This window comes from Cupressus sempervirens, chromosome 7 (assembly GCF_028749045.1).
Source record: "Cupressus sempervirens isolate cs-2001-9-10 chromosome 7, ASM2874904v1, whole genome shotgun sequence".
In the NCBI taxonomy this organism is placed as follows: Eukaryota; Viridiplantae; Streptophyta; class Pinopsida; order Cupressales; family Cupressaceae; genus Cupressus; species Cupressus sempervirens.
Genome location: NC_143124.1, coordinates 522280513 through 522302540, shown reverse-complemented (window position 1 = coordinate 522302540; position 22028 = coordinate 522280513). Strand labels below are relative to the sequence as shown.

General features: G+C 41.2%; 1 protein-coding gene across 3 annotated transcripts in view; it reads left to right on the top strand.

The window, feature by feature from the left end:
• Positions 1 to 22028, top strand: part of LOC149547820 (3-isopropylmalate dehydrogenase 2, chloroplastic-like) — a 146828-nt gene that overhangs the window by 102224 nt on the left and 22576 nt on the right. For all 3 annotated transcript variants that reach the window (XM_089791860.1, XM_089791857.1, XM_089791858.1), the window contains exons 8-10: positions 19285 to 19401; positions 19661 to 19768; positions 19926 to 19979. In XM_089791860.1, coding sequence (XP_089647986.1) covers positions 19285 to 19401; positions 19661 to 19768; positions 19926 to 19979 — 279 coding nt within the window. The remainder of the gene's footprint in view (positions 1 to 19284; positions 19402 to 19660; positions 19769 to 19925; positions 19980 to 22028) is intronic.

Genomic DNA, 22028 nt, shown 5'->3' with positions numbered 1-22028 from the left:
TACTATGCTCGTCGACGTGCGGAGGCGGACAGGGTTGCAGCAAAGAGATCATTGGCAGCTGAGAGAGAGGATAGAGCGAGGCTAGCCGCCGACTTGGCCGCCCAACAGGCAGCATGGGCCGCAGAGCGGGCGACACTACTGGCAGATATGGCAACAGTCGTGCAGGAGAGGGACGTGGCTAGGCAAGGTACAGAAGCGGCTGTCCGAGATAAGGATGCGGCTGAGCACGAGATGCAGTTAGCTATGAGGTAGGCTATGGACGCAACGCTTCTTCTAAAGGAGGCCGTCGAGGTTAATTCTCAGATTCAGACAAATTTTCGCATCAGGACAGAGCAGGTGTATGAGTTACGTTGCCAGCAACACTCTTCTGGGACGCCCCCTTCTCTATAGTATTTCTTTTGTTGTCTGTAAGTTGTCTCCTAATTTTGTTAGTCGTCAGGAGACGACTTTTCTTTTTGGGGGGATGGTGTCAGCCAACTGGATGGTCCCTGCGGTGTTTCTGTAGCCGACGGAATGATTGTCGTCAGTGTTTTATATTTTGTAGCCGACGGGTAAATAGTTTGTAGCGGACATAATATTTGTGGCCAACGGACTCCTTCGGGAAGGTTCAGCGGATAGTATTTATATCTCGTTTGGGATCATTGTAAATCATCTTCTATTACTCATCTTATGAAGCATAATGTATGTCTGGCATATGCGAATATAATTCTGCTATTCGTGTTCATTGTCTGTATGCATTGTTTTAATTTACCGTACGGTAAACAAAAGCCAAGGTCGCAAAGGAAAAGACTATAGTTGAAAGTAAAAAAATAGAGAAAAACAAGGACAAAGCAGAGACAACAAAGAAGGATGAGACAAAAGTTGGGGAGGACAATTTGGAAGAAGAGAGAAAGAAATGGAAACTAGATTTGAAGAAGATAACAAGAAGAATAGAGAAAGAAAGTTTGATCAACTTGAAAAATACTGTGTAAGATATGAAGATAATGATCAAGTGTTGATTGACAATTCAATATTGAGATATCTCGTAAACTTGAAATGGAACTTATTAGAAATTGAAGGTAATATACTTGATGCAATTTATGATAAGCTTGATGTGAGAAGGCAGCTAGCTTTAGAAGAATACCAAAGAATTAGAGAAAAGATATTTATGTGATCTATGTATATTAGTGACAATTGATGAAATGAAGAGGATATTGGACAAAGCAAGGCCTAAGATGAGAACCATGATGAGAATAGTTAAGATTATGGTTGGATTATATGAAGAGATTGCAGAGGAAACTGAGAAAGCAATAGTAGAAGTATTGGATGAACCAGTTGATAAGACAAATCATGAGAAAGAATCCTCACACAAACCAGTTGGGATAACAATCAAAGAGAAGACTGTACAGCCATTTGAAGAATCAGAAGATGTAAATCAATTTTACGACACTGTGAGACAACCAAATTTCCTTGTTTTAGGTGTACCCATTACACTTGATGCCACACCAAAAGAAAAGGAACAAGAACAAGATAATCTTGTGGACAATATTGTGTCAAATAATGAGATACAAGACATTATGATGGAGGCTATGACAAGGCTGAGGAAATCCAAGAAAAAGAGGACCAAGAAAATGAAAAGGAAGAGAAAGAAAAAGATGTCATAACAGAGGAAGAGGTTAGAAAGATGATTAATGGAGCTTAACCTTCATTAATCACGACCGATACAGATAAACAAGGTGACATTCCATAAATCACACCGTCTGATCAGGGCACTATAACACAAGAAAACATCGCAGCAACATTAGAGGTAATGGACCAAGTATTAGACACTATAACAATAACACCCACATCTTTTATGCAAAAATTGTTGGTAAGTGATCTGAGCCAAGCAATTGCAAGCGTGGATAATGATGAAAATCTGCATGATGATACACTTATGGAGATATCATTGATGGCTTTTACCAAAGCCAAGGCGCGATCAGAAAAGAAGAGAAACATGCAAGGATCCTAGGTAAAGCATTGGACAGATTGCAGAAAGCACTACCTGCATAGAGGACACTTAAAGGAAATGATGTTATGGAGAATTTGAGCATTATACTTTATGATTTTGACACACATTTCACTTTGCTAGAGGAATTTGTCAAGGTTAAGGCAGAACAAGGCTATATAGCAGAGAGATATCTGAAGGTATGTGCAGATATCACGAATGATGTAAAAGTTATAGATGGGAGCATCAAGGATATCAAGGAGTGTGTTGATGAAGGTAAACAGTTGTATATTATTTATATAAATTCTGTCAAGTATGTGAAATATGTTGACTAAGGCATTAAGGTAGAGGAAATTAAGCTAGAAATGCTTGCAGAAGACTTTGTAACATCAGATCAGAATGTTCTAGACTGACAAATCAGTGAGCAAGGCATTTGAAGTAATTAATGTACTTCAAAGGGAAAGAGAGAGAGTTCTAAACAAGTTTTCTTTATTGGTAAGTTTACTTTCACTAAAATTAGAGCTCATGCAGAAGCAATTAGACTTGTTGGAGACATCAAAGAAAACAAATGAGACATTTAGACTTGCATGAAACTGAGACATTTAGACCTGCAACCTTCATGCAGCAGAGATAGCATCATATGACATCTGTGGTGAAATACAAGTCGCTAAGAACATGAAGAAGGTATGGGATATTGATTTTCACAGCATTAAAAAGGATCTTTGTAGACATTTTGAGATTTGTGTAAAAGTTTTTAGAAAGAATCATGTTTTTGAACTTGTATATAGTATCTTTTTGTTATCGCCTTTGCCATTATGTCAAAGGGGGAGTACAACAGTGAAAAATAGAAGTATAGAAGTAGAAGTCATAAGGGGAATATGGTATATACAGTCATAGCATGTTAGATCAAATTTTGATTGAGTTTTGAACAAGTTTTTGATAAGGATGTTTTGGCGTTGGCACTTGTCAATTTCTTACAAGGTGTTGATCTCAATGCCAAATGGGAGAATGTTGGCAAGTGACCAGATCCAAGGGCATCAATCTTGTCATTGATGGCAACATAATCATCTGGTAAGGTCACTTGGGGTGATATACAATCTTGGTTTAGGTTAATCAAGAATAATGAATAAGTATATCACATGAAAACGGTCAACAACAAATTTCTTTTATCAGTGAGCTTAGCGAAGTAAGTATTATTGGCCACAATTTCGGATATGGTTACAATGATGTTTGGTTATGATGCAAGAATGTTTGCCTATGTTAAGATGTTTGTTGGCACATGTTTTGAATGAAAAATATGGAGATAGGTTTATATCGCAAAGTACAGGGCAAGTAATAGAGATCAGACATTTTGGCCTAAGGAATTGAATTGCCTTGTCCATTCAATTACTTGGCAATGTAGGGACTGTTAGCCGACTGGATAGTTCTGGCAGTATTTTCTAGTCTGTAGCCAACGGTCCGGCGGTAAATAATTTGTAGCGGATAGAATAATAGTGGCCGACGGACTCCTTCGGGAAGGTTCGGCGGTAGTATTTATAGCCCGTCTGGGATCATTGTAAATCATCATTCATCTACTATTGCGAATATAATTCTGCTGTTCGTGTTCATTGTCTGTATGCGTTCATTTTCTTTACCTGTACGGTGAACATTTGGCGCCGTTGCCTTATGAATTTGGAAGGTGGGAGGAATGAAGATTAATGCCCAATCAGCTTAACAAAGATCGGAATAAGACGAAGGGAAAAGATGGAATCCGTACTGCGTAGGAGAATTTAATTTTGGCACAACAAGCCGAGCACCGGCGAAGATTTCAGAAGATTGCCGACAGAAACCGAACTGCGGAGGAATTGTTGGAGGAGACTCGGCAGCGGGTAGAATTGGTGGAAGAAGCACGGGAGGAGTTCTTGAATTTGTGTTCGCCGAGGGAAGAAAATTCAGACGGAAGAACATCAACTCGCACGGCTCGCAGTGCCGACGGAGCACGAGCGTGGAGTGACCTCTTCGTCTAGGATAGACTTCCGCGGGAAACAATTTCGGAGGATCCTTCGTCTTCACCAAGGTTCGCAGCTGTTGACACCTCTAGTGCGGGAGTACAGACCGCTGGGGTGGGAGACCAGTCCGCCGGTGTGCGTGTACAGACTGTCGGTGTGGGAGTTCAGACTGCTGGTGCGGGAGTGCCGAACGCCAGTGTGGGAGTGCTGACCAGTATAGGAGTGCAGACCTCCAGAGTTATGGCGGGACCCAAAGAGAAGTTGCAGAAATTTGAAGGCGATGGTACAGTCGACCCCCTCCGACATTGTAAGACATGTGAGACGATCTGGAGGGCAAACGGAATCACAGATGCCGACGAATGGGCCAGGCAATTTTCGGCAACCCTACGGGGTGTCGCGATTGATTGGTTTTCAGATATGGATCCGCAGAAGCTGGATACCTGGGATAAGATTAAAAAGGAGTTCTTGGCGGAATTTAAACTTTTGCGGGATGATAATGAAATCGTAGCGGAAATTTTCAATACCAAGCAAGGGAAGCACGAAACTGTCTGTGTCTACGCCAGGAGATTAAAAGACTTAAATAAACAAAATGGAAAGCAAGCCAGCGGACGGATTGCAGAAAAGGTGGTTTGTGGACGGCCTACGCTCACAGTTGCAGAGGAAGATGAAAATTGTACCACCATCGTCATATGCTGATGCTTATAACAGAGCACTGGACCTTGAAAGTGCGCAGAAGACAAAGAAGAAGAAAACCAGCTCCTCTGACTCTGATGATGACGAATCTGCTGGAGATGATAGCAGCGACGATGAAGGTAGTAACAAAAAGGTTCGTGCCTTACAGAAGGATATGGTTCGAATGATGGAGTTTAAAAATATGCAGAAAGAGCCAAAAGGTAGTGAATTATGGTGCACGGAATGTAAGACCGACGGTCATACTAAAGGATCGTGTCCGAAGAACCAATTCTGTGACATTTGTCAGATCATGGGACATTCGACAAAAGACTGCCCCTTTAACATGAAAACAAGAGGATCTCCGCAAGTGCTTTTCACACAGGAGGCCTCCCCGTCAGGTGGTAACGGAAACACAAATGCCGCCAGTGCTACATCTGGAGGATACAGGAATAATCGGCGTGGACAAAATAACAACAATACCAATACCAATACGAGCAGAAGTCGGATTCAGTATGATGCAAACGGACGACCGATTATTCAGTGCCGAGCATGTAACTTGTGGGGGCATTTTGCGCGGGAATGCCCAACAGCAAATACACCTCAACTATTGTGCCGATGGTGTGGACCCAGCGATCATGACGACTCAAAATGTCCAAAATCCGGAGTGAACTTGATCACAGTTGGAGCCGATGAGGAAGAAGTTCTCGCAATTACGCGGCAACAAGCAAAAGAATACTCGGACCCTGCCGAAGAAAAGAAGAAATTTGCCGCAGCACGGGCAGAGGTTGGAAAAGTATCTCAAGCAGTAACTTCTCCGGACACCGCCGCCACTTCAGAAAGAAATTCCGCAGAACAAAACATAGTACGACAAATTTTGTAAACGGAGGTGCAAGTAAAGGTAAGTGATTTGCTTCTCACCATGCCCCAACTTCGTTCTGCTCTTTCAAATATGGTAGGGGAATCAAGCGTCGAGAAGGAAAAGTTACCGGGAGAATCGAGTCGACGAAAAGAAAAGGAAATTGTTACGGGAGGAGAAGATCAGATGTTGTTGGCGCTGACATCCGGACGGCACCCTGCAGTTGTCGAGATGGGGATACTTGGACATGTTCTCACAGACACCATAGTGGACGGAGGGTCTAGCGTAAATGTATTGCCAGAAGAAACTTGGAGGAAACTTGGACAACCGACATTGTGGCCTCCAAGGTTTCAGCTATTGACCGCCGATCAACACGGAATTAAACCACTGGGTATTCTCATGGCACAGTCGGTAACCATTGGCACCCAGCCGTTCCTCATGGATTTCGTGGTGATTCCATTGAGAAGGAAAGGCTATGATGCTATCCTGGGCCGCGGGTGGCTTATCGAAGCAAGAGCTCGACACGACTGGAAGAAGAACACTTTATCCCTGGAAAGTAAAGGCCGCCGATTCGTCATTGATCTGCATACCCAAATGGTAGGGGAAGAGGCTCTGTCGTCAGATTCTGAGGGAGAGGAGGACGAAGGTAGACGAAGGATGGAACCGGATGAGGAGGGCGTCCTTCGATTGGATGGAGGAACAACGGATGACGACTTGGATTCCGTCAACGGTCTCTACCACTGGCAAATGGGGGACTATGAATTATTTCACAGCTGTAATGTTCTGTCAATTGAGAACGAATATCCAAAGGAGTTTACTGAAGTAAAGGAGGGGGAGGCACCGTTGGATGTTACACCCGCCTATGCATTCAGTAAAGGACAGACAATCAAGTACAACGAAGCTCCACTGCAAACAATGAATTTGGGGGACGAGGCAGAGCCGAAGAACATACTAGTCGGAGATAATTGGGATCCAGTACTCAAGGCTGCGGCATTCAAGATATTTATGGACTACAAGGATGTGTTTGCATGGACATACAAGGACCTCAAAGGAGTACCGCCGGAATTGTGTACACCGCATCCCGTTGGTGGACGGAGCTGTACCTGTACGGAAGCGACCCTACAGGATGAATAAGAACTATGCCGCACGGGTTACGGAGGAAATCAACCGGATGCTGGAAGCCGGCATTATCTTCAAGGTACAGACCAGCGAATGGGTGTCACCAATAGTCATTTCCTTAAAGAAGGATACTATTCAGATCCGGATATGCGTTGATTTCAGATGCCTGAATGCAGTAACGATCAAAGATCCTTTTCCGATTCCATTCACAGATAGCATTCTGGAGGAGGTCGCGGGACATGAAATCTACTCTTTTATGGACGGGTTCTCTAGATATAATCAGATTTCTATAGCGGAGGAGGATAAGTTGAAGACAATGTTTGTTGTTGAAGATGGGGTCTACGTGTACAATCGGATGCCTTTTGGGTTGTATAATGCACCGGCCACATTCCAGCGGATTATACTGCATATCTTCGACAAGATGTCTGTGGGAAATTTCAAGGCCTTCTTGGATGATTGGTCAATATTTAGCACAGAGGACGGACACTTGGCATCACTTGGTGAGTGTATGGAGAGATGTCGCAGGGCCCGGCTAGCATTGAACCCCAAGAAGTGCCGATTCATGGTTCCACACGGCAGACTGCTCGGACACATTGTCCGTAAGGAAGGATTAAAGACGGATCTCGACAAGGTGAGAGTCATTCTGGAAATGCAGCCATCTACTAATGTGACGGAGGTAAAATCTTTTCTCGGGCATATAGGTTATTATCGAAGATTTATTAAAAATTTTGCCAAGGTGTCCCAACCGTTAGATAAGCTAACGTGCAAGGAAGAAGCATTTAGATGGGAGAAAGAGCAGGATGAGGCATTTGAAGGGCTAAAGGTACGACTGGCTACGGCACCCATCCTGGCATATCATGATTGGAATAAAGAATTTCATATTCATGTGGATGCCTCCAATTATGTGATCGGCGCAACCCTAGCACAGACTGGTAATCACGGATTGGATCATCCAATATACTTTGCCAGCTGATTGCTATCAAAGGCCGAGTAGAACTACAGCACGACTGAAAGAGAAGCTTTGGGAATGGTTTATGCTGTGCAAAAATTCCGTCATTATTTGCTTGCTACATCGTTTGTGTTTTATGTTGATTACCAAGCCCTGTTGTACATGATTAACAAACCCGTCATCCAAGGGAGGATCAGCCGATGGTTGCTACTGTTGCAGGAATTTACTTTCAAAATCATTGTCCGGCCAAGAAAGAAACACGTCAGTGCCGACCACCTGTCACGGATCAAAACAGGGGAACCAGCGGATGGTGTGAATGACGACTTCCCTGACGCACAGCTGTTTCAGATTGGGGTACTGCCGGAATGGTACAGGAGTATTGGCGAATACCTCTCAACAGGACAGTTTCCCACGGGGATGTCACCAAATGATGGGCGCATGTTGATAATCAGGAGTTGTACATTTCAATTAATCAATGGGTTGCTCTACAAAATGGGGTCGGATCATATTCTTCGACGGTGTGTGTTGGAAGAAGAGATACCGCAGGTGTTAAAAGAAGCACATGAGGGTCCTGCGGGAGGACACATGGGGCCTGACACCACTGCACGAAAGATATTGCTCGCAGGACTCTGGTGGCCGATGGTGTACAATGATGCACGGGAATGGGTCATCGGATGTGACACTTGCCAACGGGCTGGGAAGCCGCTGAAGAGAGATTTCATGCCACTTCAACCATCTCGTGCGCAGGAACTTTTTGAGCGATGGGGACTAGATTTCATTGGACCACTGAGGGTGAGCAAGACTTGAAGGTGTCGCTACATCATTGTTGCAATGGAGTACCTGACCAAGTGGGTGGAGGCCCGTGCGCTACCAGATAACTCGGCTCTCAGTACGGCGAAATTTATTTATGAACAGATCATCACAAGGTATGGAATCCCGTTACAATTAACAAGTGATAGGGGAGGTCATTTTGTTAATCATGTTATCCGACTGCTCACCACTCAGTTCAAGATTTATCATTCATTGTTGAGTCTGTACTATCCAAGAGCAAACGGGCAGGCAGAGGCCACCAATAAAATTCTGGTATCCATCATCTACAAATCTTGCGCGGTGGAAGGTGCTGATTGGGAGGAGAACTTACCTGCTGCCCTCTGGGCGTACCGCACGGCATTCAAAGTGACGACCGGGCACACACCATTCCAGCTAATGTTTGGACAGGAAGCAGTGGTCCCAGCAAAATTCATGATTCCGAGTCTCCGCATAGCCTTGGAAAACAAACTGGATGATGACGGAAACTTACAAGAGCGATTGAATAATTTGAATAAATTGGAGGAGAAACGGTTGTTTGCATAGTGGGCAACAGAAGTGGCACAGAATAGACGCAAACTCTGGCATGACAAGCATCTGAAACGTAGCAGATTCCAGCCGGGACAGTTAGTACTGAAGTATGACGGTCGTAATGAAATCAAGCCGGGCAAATTCAAAGTGCGATGGGTTGGACCATATCAGATCCGAGAAATTGGCGACACTGGGGCAATCAAATTGGCAACCTTGGACGGACAGGAGATAGCTCAGTCAGTTAACGGATCCAAGTTGAAACCATATCGTGCAAGGAAGTTCTCGCCGTCATTGAATCCCCCCTCGTTGTCAGTACAACACTCTCTGGCGGCGGCGTCGTCCAAAGGTGCCCCAGGTACCCCTGTTATTTGAGGAATTCGATTTGAAAAAAAAAAAGAAAAAAAAAGGAAAAAATATTAAAAAAAAAGCCCTGCGGACAGGAAGGCCCGCGGACTGAAAGTCTTGTGGGCAACTGCCTGTCCGTGGGCACTTAAAGTCCCGCGGGTCCGCGGGCAAGAGACCCCCGCGGAGTGTAAAGTCTCGTAGCATAAAGTTTACTCCAGCAGAGAAAGAAGAAAGACTGATAGCATAAGGTTCCTCCGGCAAAAAAAGAAGAAAGAACCCCCGCGGGCATAATATTTCCCTCGCCACAGAAAGCCGCCGGTGAAAGAATGGTCCGCGGACATCCACGGGCACCACCACGACCTCCACCCCGTCTCCTCTAAGCAGAAGCAACTTCCCCATCTTGTTGACGACCAGGTGGAAAATCTACATTTCTTTCATTGAACCCACCACGGTCACCATAACCATCATAACTGTTATAGTTCCCACCGAGACCTCTTCCAAAGTCCTGGTCCTTGTTCCCGGAGAATCCACGGTCCCTCGTCCACTGCCACTGCGACCTTCAGATCTTCAGTCTGACGCTCTCCCAACTGAGCTATCCCCTACCCCCTTCAGTTTGTGATGCTCTTGCTTCTCTTACGGCCTGAGCTGGTGGTAGAGGCTTTGACGACAGTTTTGAAAGCGCCACTGCTGTCGTCCGCACTAGAGCATTACCACTCCCTTTCTTCACCCCCTGTTTTCTTTTGCAACAACCGGCGCATTCAAAACCACCGTCAAGTCGCCACTATCGTCATCGCCTAACAGATCGAACTGATTCCCCGTCGCCATTTGACCTGCAGCTTTCCTTTGAGGATAATCCATGAATCTTCAGAGCCGACGTACCGTTCATTTACCTTTCCGTGGGGTGAGATTGCATGTGTAACAGACAAGGGGAAATCTATATAAGAAGAAATAAATCATTGTTGCATGGAGTCAGCGGGCAAGCGGAAGCCGTGGAAGAGTCAGTTGGCAGCAAATATGGAGAAGAATTCTAGAGTCTTGGCATTAGGGATTCGAGTTGCAGGCCCTTCTGGTTCCAGTAGCAAGAAACAGAAAACCAAGGAGGAACTCACCTATCTCACTGTCCAGTTTGAGAGTCTTAGTGGAAGCGTATGCCGGAAGTGGTGGCAGGAGACCCCCGAGGCAGACCAAATTAAACAGATTTTGCGGCGGGCACAGGTACATTGGGCTATTCAGCTTCCCACTTTCTCCATCCGGTTGTTTGAATCAGTATTGCGCACTATGATAAAAACATATAGCGCCCGGAGCAGAACAAGTACATTCCTATACAAACAACATCAGATGTCAGTATCTTTTAAACCGAGGGATTTCACTAGAGTTTTTGGCATCCCTGGCCCCAATGGGAGGAAAGTGGAAATCAGGAATCATAAACTGTCACGGGAACGGAAGGAGCATTGGATAGCTCTAGTATGCAGGGATCTTACACCCGTGGAGAGGGAGACAGTAGTTCAGGGGGCAAAGTGCAGAGGGCTTCGCAGAGACTTTATTCGAGAGCGTCATTGGCGTTGTATCATGGACGTTATCAAGAGCAGGTTGACAGGCGCCACCCGGGCCTCAGATATTGCATTGCCGCAGATTGTGTTTATGAATAGTATCATGCAGGGAGTGGTATATGATTGGGCCTCAGTACTTGCCGACAAGATGGAGGAATTCATGACGCTTTAGCACCGAACATTTTTTATGCTGCACCATGCCATTGGGTTGTTTCTAGAGGCTGCAGCTAGCCAGATTCCAATGGATGGCTTTGAGGCTCCTCCAAGGGGCAAGTTGGCAGACGAGGAGCCTCCCATATTCTACTGGCGACACTTAGATACAAGAGGGTCAGCAGTAGGTCACAAAAAAGTACTCCGCGAATTGGCCCCTTCCGGAGAGACAGATAGCGAACGGGAGGGCACTTTGATGAGTGACGGGGCTAAATCCGTGGAAGAAGAGGAGAGCACATCGGCTGAAGTTGATGGTGGGACAGCAGGTGGTGGGCCCACATTCTTTACCCCGCCTCAGCTGTCAACTTCAGCGTACTTGACTACCTCTTCGACAGTCATTCTGGCCTTTGGTCAGTGCCATGCCCCGGTTCTTATGACTCCTCCAGCGGAGGCAGATGTCCCACGGACAGTGACGGATGCCGTCCCACGGATAGTTGCCGAGTCATTGCCAACGACTGTAGCAGAGGTGATTCCAGTTGCACCAACAGATGTCACCGCCGCAGTCACACCGAGAGCATAGTCGCCACCGCCATAGTTTGAGCCGTAGGTTCGGTTGGAGGTCATTGATTGTGATGCAGTGGTCACCGTTTCATCATCTTTTTTAGCAGAGGCTGAGTCAGCCCAGCCAGTACCAGAGATGAACATGGAGCTTGCGCAAGTCGACCAACCGGAGGTGATGGATAGAGCTAGTGAGTTTCTGAGGCAGCAGTTCCGACTCACTCCGGCGAAGCGGGGTCCCTCCATTCAGTCTCCTAGGCGTTCAGGAACATGGCCAGCGGTACCAGAGCCTCAGCTTCAGGAGGAGGGAATGCCACATGCCGTGGTTGCGCCAACAGCAGAGATGGCGGCACCGGATGTGGGCATGGCTCCCGCTGATGAGGAGGAAAACAGTGATGCGGAATGGTCATTGGAGGCCTTCGCCAAGGAGGACTATGGGTCAGATGAGGACAGGTGCCGAGATTACCTCAAGACTATGAAATATGCATTGAAGAAGGGCCACGATGTGGCAATTCAGGCCCTGACTCGGTGGAGGGAGTGGCACTTGATCAGAGCATATATCCGTGGGATTTGTCCTCGGCGATTTCAGACTTGCTTTATAGACAGGGGCTGGCCGGCAACGGAGACAGCTAAGATGTTGGCAGATTGGGCCACTGAGCTGGAGTTGGGACCCCGTGACACTCCTATGATGCAGCTGGCACATGAGATTGTGGGACTGTACAAAGATGTTTATTTCGGTCGTCAGCATGCAGAGGCGAACAGAGTTGCAGTAGAGAGATCATTGGCAGTAGAGACTGAGGCTAGACAGAAGCTAGCCGCGACCTTGGCCGACCAACAGGCAGCATGGGCCACAGAGAGGGCAACCCTACTGGCAGATTTGGCAGCAGCGGTGCAGGAGAGGGATGTGGCTAAGCAAGGTACGGAGGCAGCAGTTTGAGATAAGGATGCGGCTGAGCACGAGATGTAGTTAGCCAGGATGCAGGCCCTGGACGCAGCATTTCTTCTAAAGGAGGCCGTCGAAGTCAATTCTCAGATTCAGACAGATCTCCGCATCAGGATAGAGCAGGTGTATGAGTTACGTCGCCAGCAACACACTTCTGGGATGCCCCCTTCTCTCTAGTTTCTTCTGTGGTCTGTAAGTTGTCTCCTAATTTTGTTAGTCGTCAGGAGACGACTGTTTTTTTTGGGGGGGATGGTGTTAGCCGATTGGATAGTTCCGACAGTATTTTCTAGTCTGTAGCCGACGGTCCGACGGTAAATAATTTGTAGCGGATAGAATAATAGTGGCCGACGGACTCCTTCGGGAAGGTTTGGCGGTAGTATTTATAGCCCGTCTGGGATCATTGTAAATCATCATTCATCTACTATTGTGAATATAATTCTGCTGTTCGTGTTCATTGTCTGTATGCGTTCATTTTCTTTACCTGTACGGTGAACAGGGACAATATCCTAGATGTTAATCCTCAACAAGATTTTATATTCAATTTTGGAGATGTGCTACATGTTTTTCTCTTAACAGTTGTGAAGGTTGACTGGATAAAGTAGTTGGACAGGTATATAAAGGAATCAGTTTTCACATGCGAAGTATGATAATAATATGCTTATGATGTGCAAGCTTTATGGATGATGCTATAATGCTGCATTGATGATCATATGCAAGTTTTTGATGTATGGTCAGAACCAAATGCGAGATATTCAAAGGACTAATCAGATATTGTGACAATAGTACAATCAATTTTGGTATTGTATCTTGCTACTCATTGTATTGATTGTGAATAAATATAGAGCAGTGAGCTCCCATTGTAATAAAACTCCTAATAGGGTTGAGACCTCTAACAAGATCTAGTCTTCTTAATTACTAATGTACTAAATGTATGTAATGACTCCTAATAGGGTCAAAACTCCGAACAAAAAACTTTCAGATTAGTACATAGTTGTGGGCACCATCCCCACCAGGGTTTTCCCTTGGGCAGGGTTTCCTTGAAAACATATCATGGTGTTATGAGTTTCTCTTTGTTATGCACTTTACTTTTCAGTTTTGTTAGTTGTGGATTCATATGGTCAAGTTTTGAAATATACAGTTGCTCTTCTACATGGACATCTTCCATAAAAATGTTTTCGAAATTATGATTTATCCTTATTTCATTCCTTCAACATTTTTTTGGTGTACGATAGCTTTCGGCTGAACTGCTACATTCTTGACTTGCAACTAATCCTGACTTCTCTGCACCACGTTTTGACCAGATCCTGAAGGGATGCAGATTTAAGTTTCATGCTTTCAATCTGAATGGGCTTCCATCCTTGGGATATTGTTCTTTATTATTAATTGCATTGGGCAGTGATCAGAACTAGTATATGGTAATATTGTTTCCTCGAAAGAATCTTGGTTATCCTTCTGATTCCCAGATTTGAAAAACTGTTCCAACTTTTTTCTATACTGGTGAAGTCTTTTCTTCTGAAAGTCTAGCCAAATCTGCCATTTTCGGTTGCTATTTTGCTCAAATTATTATCATTTACAAATGCTGGGAAATCCTCCTGAACTCTTGATAGATCTTGCATTTCCTTGCTTTTCTGAATTGTTCAATTTTGCATTGAAATCCCCCTAATGATGGTAGCTTTTGCATCCTGCACATCCAACCATTGTTTAAATTTCTGCCATCAAGTTCTCTTAGCTAGTGTCCAAATTGGTCCAGACACATTTATTGCTTGCACTTCTCAATTGAAACTCAAAATCTTAGATTTGACCACCATCCAATATTGACTTTTTCTAATCAATGAGCAACTCATAGATATAGGGTTCTGTATCACACCAATTCCTTTAGAGATTCCAATAGATTCAACAAAAAATCCTTCTCATTGTCTCCACGTACTGTTTCATTTCTAAGCTTCCTCCTTGTCCCATTTAGTCTCTTGTAGTACTACAACATTTGCCTTTGTCATGTTCCCATCTAAGATAGAATTTTAATAATAATTACATAATACAATGTTATTAAATAAATAATGATAATAAAGTTGTATTTAAACTAATATTAAAATATAAAACCAGAAAATAATAATTATTTAATCTAATTTTTGCTCAGGGCATTTTGTTCAGCAGTCTTATATTTTTGATTTTGGCTTCACTTTCTCGTTAACCCCTAATAATGGGTTTTTGTGGTAAATATCCGTGATGATATCTCATGCTATATCCGGATTGGTTGTATAGATGAAGTAATTTTGAGGTTTTCTTTTGAAAACCTTTTGTAAATATCATTCTCTTTTGTATTCGACAATGATTCTTGGGTTTCTTCCTAATTCTTCCACAGATGAGTCCTTGAATCAGTTTACATATATAAATAAAAATATGGTTGCTAACCCACTTTGGCTAAAAAATAAATAAAAATAATTTAATCTAATATTATATTTTAAATAATATTTAGTATGATATTTTAAATAATTAAAAAAATAAAAATTCAATGAGTAAATAAAGAAATAAAATAAAATACAAGAGATAATATTGTTAAAAGTATGTTAACTTTCTAAATAGAATTTAATAATAAATAGTAATAAACACAAATAAGTAAATAAATAAAAATAATATAACATAGAATAATATAAATTAACTAAATTTAATGAAAAGTGAAGAGATGTTTAACAAATAGACATGACTCCTTAAAATTAAGATATAAAAGGGAGGAGAGTTTATTTAGAGAGGGGGAAAACAAGAGAAAAAGATAGGAGTTCAAAACGGAAAAATGGAAGAGGAAAGTAATATGAAGAAAATAAGGAAGTGACTTTCTGAAAAGGTATTAGTGATATTGAAAGGATGTGAACTTTTGAAAGGGTCATAATTATGAATAGTTGCGACTCTTCAAAAATATTGTGATTATAATGTATTTGGACTTTTCTAAAAGATTTTATTTATGAAGTTTTGTGACCTTTCAAAGGATTTGTATTATGAAAGGTTGTGACTTTTGGAAAAGAACAAACAAAAAAGTATATTTTGTCCTTCCCTTATAATTGGAAAAGGAAGAATTTTAGAAAGTAAATATAGAGTTGAGATAATTCCAGAAGGAATAATTCATTGAAGGGCCAACTAAGGATAGAGCCACATGGACCAAGAAAAGAAGATAAGAAAGGTATGTTTATGGATTATATTTGGTTAATAATATTTATGAATTTATTTGTATTAATGAATTATACTTGGGGATAATATTGTGTTAACCTATGGGGTTAGCACCATGGATATTAGAGACGGTATGAACAGAAGTTCCTAAAACCTTGACCGATCCTGCTTGTGGATGGTTTCCAAGTGCCCTATGACAAGTAAATTTCCCAACCTCCTTTGGGTTGATGATTAACAGTTAACAGGACTTAAGTATGTTAACTCTCAAATGTATTATGAATCATTAATTGTTTTTTGATTTAATCTGATTTAAATGCACAGTGATGTTTGTGAATAATTGGGAATTGACAGCCTCCTAGTAGGGAACATTACAAAAGCTAAGTGAATTGCCACCTCCAAGCACAATCCAAACCCTAGCTGGGAATTTTAGAGTAATTCAAGTGAAGTCCCAATAGTGGACATCACTAAAAAAAATCCAATGTTGCATGTTTTCAAGTTTAATTAATTGTCAACCAATGCTGGTTATGTCCCTTATGGTCTCACAAAAATGTTATTTGTAGTGTGGAATTTCTTATTTTGCACATCAAATCAAACATGCATAGTAATCAAATCTGCCACACTAAAGGAAGATGAAATCACCAAATTTCATTTTGAGTTTGCATTTGAAGAGTTGTTGAAGGTGACTTGTGGAAAAAGACTGCTTTTTGGATTGCTTATGTTGAGATATGCAGGTTTACTCCTTAGAAATACAATGCTTGAACTGAAGTCACCGTAGTTTTGGTCATCCTTTTAAATACTTCATTAGTGATTCATTAATGACCAATCCAATATCATCACAATAGTGGCTAAAGTAGGCACTACTTTAGCCAATAACAAATGAATGATTTGGTTTCCATGCACTACAACCTTCATTGCCACCTTTAGAAAATTCAAGGATAGAAACTTTAAGTACTGCTTAAACTTAATGAAGTTCAATGAATATTAGTTATTTAGCCTTCCAATTTATGAGTTTTAATACATTCATAATACACTGGTAGGTCAAGAACTTACGTGTTTACTGTTGCTAACATCAAGCAGTGGATCAATCAACCAATTGATCTTGATAGATCGATCTTGAATCAATGGATCATAGCTAAGGAGGAGTCCTACCTTATCGAAAGAGGATTGGCTATCTCTAATGAGGCTTTGCATGTTTATGACTATAGTTGCATGCAGGAGAATAGGGATCTAGAGGCATTTATTTCCGGTTCACATTGTGTCTAAACATCTTAGAGGTTAATTATGTTAAACTTTTAAATGCATAAAACCACATAAAACATATATGGTGAGCAACCATCAAGATGCAAACACCTAATTTCTCGTGGAAAACCCTTTGGGATAGAAAACCATAGCTTTTATTAACAAAAGGGCACCAACCCAGATTACATACGTGAGCACTATCGCACCAACTTAAAAATATTGAAACTTAATTAACACTTTAGAGAATACTCTAAGCAACGTGCAAAAATTACACGACACCCCTTTATATCAGTAATTTAGAATTGAAGGATATTCCCATTCCGTTTGTATTCCACACACAACAGAATATAATGATAGCATCATTAATTCCAAAAATACCTCCATGCAAAGATATGAAAGTAGTTTACTGCTATAACAGGTCACCAACTCTATCCATCCAAGGAGTTCCAATGCTGTCTCAAATTCATCAGCAGGATGTCTAAGACCTCACACTTGCTTAATCATGGCTTAATTTCAGAACTTCCCATTACCTGAAGAGTGGTTAAAAAATTCCTGGCACAATGATAGACGATTATTTTAAAATATTTTAGTCATCCAGCGAAAGGTATAGGCCACGTTCAGAACAGAGAGAGGTGGTCACAGAGCTCTCCTCTAAAACGTCCAAGGACCACTCACCCCTGCATCCTTAGTCTTATTCAGTGACATTTATTACGGTAAATAAATACTTCAGCGATTCTGCACATACATATTCGACTCCACCTCGCACTACACAGGAAACAGCTATATCTATTTCAGAATGCAAAAAATGGTTTACTGTCCTCCATTGAATGCTTTGCCGTTGTTAAATCTTTAGTAAGAACAGAAACGTATCTGTTGAGGCCCACACAAATTTCTGCAAAGAAAGATTCCACCACCCAGACTATAAAATACACGACTTATTTATAATGGCACACTCGTGACAATGTTAAGTATTGCTAGCTGGTGGAAAATTGCAACCCATAATTTCAAATGTGTAGCTTCATATATTAGGTTTGTCTCTAATTTTACCAGCATCAACTCATACTATAAAGTTATATACAGAACATGCATTTCAACTCTTAACACACCAAAATAATACGGACGACTCATTTATTACAGATGCTAAAAGCTGTCAAAGGAATTGAAAAAGCCGTCTCCACATTGATTCCTGAAACCATCCATAGCTGCCGTTCCATACTTCTGACGACCGCAACCTTTGTATTTTCCTTCACAAATAGATATATGGCCTGAAACGTTACTTTCCTTCAGCAACCGGACTTTATTTTCATACTTCTCCTTATTTAATTAAATCGTACTTAAAGGAAAATGACATGGCAACCTGACTTGGCACACGTCTCCTCCGAAATTCACATGACCTTGGTTATCAAACTTTTACATCAGTGACAACATATTCAACATGAGAAATCATGCTTTTTATCCTGATTGCTATGAAATTAAGAAAACAACATTTTTTCTTTGTTTATGAATTTTCAGCATTTTTTAATATTTAAATTAATCCCCGTTAATTGGAAACACTTTTCTCTTCTGGTTTGCTGAGTCAACCTGGAGAAAGGGTTTTTCTAATATGCTATAGCTAAATCTTATTATGTTAGTATTTCTTGGTGATTCAGGGATATGCATCAAGATATTAAACTATGGAAGTGACGGAATACCTGAACAGATCCTTGTGCGTTCAGGTGCCGTAGGTCATCTAAAAACAATGAAGTGGTGAAATCGTATAATGCTTGATGTTAATGTGATTTAAGAGAGACTTGGTAAGATATATGACTTAAGTAGAAAATTCTCGGAGTTGAGAAAATGTGTATTAAAAGAGAATGCATTAGATACTTGTGACTAGCTGAGGCATTATTTGGTCAAGTCTTCTGTATATAAATGAAAATGATTCAAAACAAGAGATATTTCAGTGTCTTATTGGGTATTCTTATAAATATTGATTGAAGTTAGTTCTATTATTTAGTTTTGACCTATTGAGGACACTCTCTATATTATCTGGTGTTCCAGGTTAGTGTACTGCTCTGTCTGGTCTTTCTCCTTGGAAATGACTAATCAGGTCGTAGTGTACATCTGTTAGAAATATGGCTCCCAAGTCAAGTGAGGTGTTTTTGGTCCTACCGCATGATAAATTTGACATGCATATCTAATAATTGAAATAGTTGAGTAGAATGCTAAATTGTTTAGTGTGACATCTGAATGTGTACTTCTGAAGGGGAACTAAAAGGGTTTAATATATAAAAGATGTCTGGCAAGACTGTTCACATGTATTTTGACTTATTATTTCAGTTCTTCAGATTGAAATTGCATGTTGTCTGGGTAATATCACTGCTCTGGTATTTGCTTTAGTTTCAAAAAAATATTTATTTGGTAACATTTGGCAGGCATATTATAAGGTTAATTTTTGTTTCTTGAATAGGCTTCACAACTATGGCGGGAGAGGGTCACAGCAATTAGTAATGAATACCCTGATATTCAACTATCTCACATGTATGTTGATAATGCTTCAATGCAGCTGATTCGGAATCCAAAGCAGGTTTGCCTTTACCATTTAACTATTCATTTTTAGATTGCTATGGAGACAGATTGGTTAGAGTTGCTGATGTCTTAGACTGCACAATATTACTTTCAACTTATGGCCAGTCCTTTTTTGATAGATTTGTCTTTTATTTTTTTCCTTAATAAGTGGTCTCCTTTCTATTTAATGCATTGAATAATAAACATAAATTATGGCCATTCTTGATTCAACCATTTCTTTGACTCGCTTGAATTTAAATGACTATTGAGTGGTGCAGTTTGATACAATTGTGACAAACAACATTTTTGGAGACATTCTATCAGATGAAGCATCAATGCTAACTGGAAGTATTGGCATGCTTCCATCTGCTAGTGTTGGTGAATTGGTAGGGTCTGAATAACAGATTTCATAGATTTGAACATCTACACGCTAGTTTTATTTGTTGAGTTGATATTGCAAAATATGAAATCAAGAGCTCATTTTTTTGTTATTAAAATCAAACTATCCAATTTTTGGTCCTTAAACCTATTTCATGTTTGTAGGGTCCAGGACTTTTTGAACCTGTGCATGGTTCAGCGCCAGATATTGCTGGCCAGGTTAGTATAAAAATTCTCACTTCATGTCTTTTTCTATTATTTAGATACATGCTAACCATATAGTTGCAGATTATAATTTTTTTCATTGATGCCATTATCCATACACAACAGAGATTTCTTTTCTGCATGAGTTTGAGAACTTATGCTTAGCTACCTGTAAAACTACCGTTCCTTGTCTAACTTCTTGGTTTTGAATAAAATTTAAGCAAGTACCATCGTTGATTTCATAGACATTGGAGTTCTACGTTCAATTTTATACATGTGACTATACTAAAATATCTGTATCATTCCAAAGAAGCAGATATAGGTTTCCCTTCTAATTAGACCACCCCAAGTAATGGAATTGTATTAGTGGATATTCATGCCACTTGTAGGCCAAGGTGTTGAGTTGTCTTGGTTGGATGTTCTGCACCCTTGGGTTTAGTTGTGGATGGCCATAAGCACTGCTTGTGTTTTCCTCTTGAATATCCATGATGGTTGGTTGTGGGAACTGAAATAAGCTATCATACAAGAATGAAGGGAAATACATTAGGGAGAGGTCGTAGATATGGGTTCCCTCAAATTAAGTAGGTCACCCCAAGGGATGGAATCATCAAGGTGAATGTTCTTGTTGCTTGTGGGCCAATGGGCTAGTTGTCTTGGCTAGATGCTGTGCACTCTTAGGCTTAATTGGGCTGAGCAATCTTCTTCAATGACTCAGGTTCCCTTGAATTAAGTAGGCCACTCTAAGGGATGTAATCATCAAGGTGAATGTTCTTGGTGCTTGGGGGCCAAGGGGCGAGTTGTCTTGGCTATACGCTGCACTTGGGCTCAACAGGAATTAGGCACTCTTTATGGCTTTCCTCTCCAAGCCGTACTATGGCAGATTTAGAAAATCCAACCCTTGGCTCTTAATTCCTAAGATCAACAAATTGTCTGGTTTATCTTACTAGGTTAAGATGACACATGCATATGTATTTACATTTGTTGTTGAACCCCTAACCCTAATAGAAATAAATAATTTTTATGAATTATATTTCGAATATTATATGGTTGCAGTACCTAAACTAGGTTTTATGTTGATAACTATATTGCATTCCTTATGTCATTTGAATTTGTGATTTTAGGGCAAGTTCCAAGATCATCTCAAATAGGGACATTATGCTTCGAATAGATGTCTCACTCAACCGGAATTTTGCATCTTATCAGAGGAGACCTGTTGTTAATTAGACAAGTTTCTTCTAGAAAACAAAAATGAAATGTTAACCTTCTTGCACAATCAATTGAAGGAAAACAACGAACTGGTACACATTTGTCTCTTTGCAGGATAATTTTCTTTATATGCTTTGGACTAGGTACCATATGGAACTGGAATATGGAAGCACATTAAAGGAGTCCTACTCTAGATTAAGCTAGAAAATTCTGGAAAACAAAAAATTGGAATGTTAGCATCCTCTTCTAGCACCATCAATTAAATGAAAATAACGAAGAAACTGCAGATCCATCTCTCCAGCCTTTTTGTAGGAATGTGGCTTACTCATATTTCTACAAGGTGGTGGGCTATACACATTAAAGCCCTTCTAATTACAAAGAGATGTTTGAACTAGAATAGAGGTTTAGCAACTGACTGCGCGAATCCAGCAAGGACATGCCATTTCAAATAATAAAAAATAGTCTAGGAAACAAATTCCAAAGAATTTTAAGGAGGCGTACAAAGTAGGGCTCACATACACTATTTCCAGGAGTGCAATGCAAAAAAGATTGTCCAATAAAGCCTCAAAAAATTTCAAGGCCTTTTAGTGGCTGATAATGCATAGGCAAATATTAACCACCAGCACTTTGGAAAACCATGAAGCGTAGAGTGGGGCCCATCTAGATGTTCTTAATTTCTAACATCACAGATACGAGAAGCTGCCTGTACTTGTAGTGCCCTTTGTCTAATGAACTATGGGGATGACGGTTGATGGTTGCACCATTCCCAGAACAATTCTGAAGACATCTCCACCTTGCGAAAAACAGAGGGAATAAATGCATATCCAAGATGGATATCAAGTGATATCTATTGGGTGG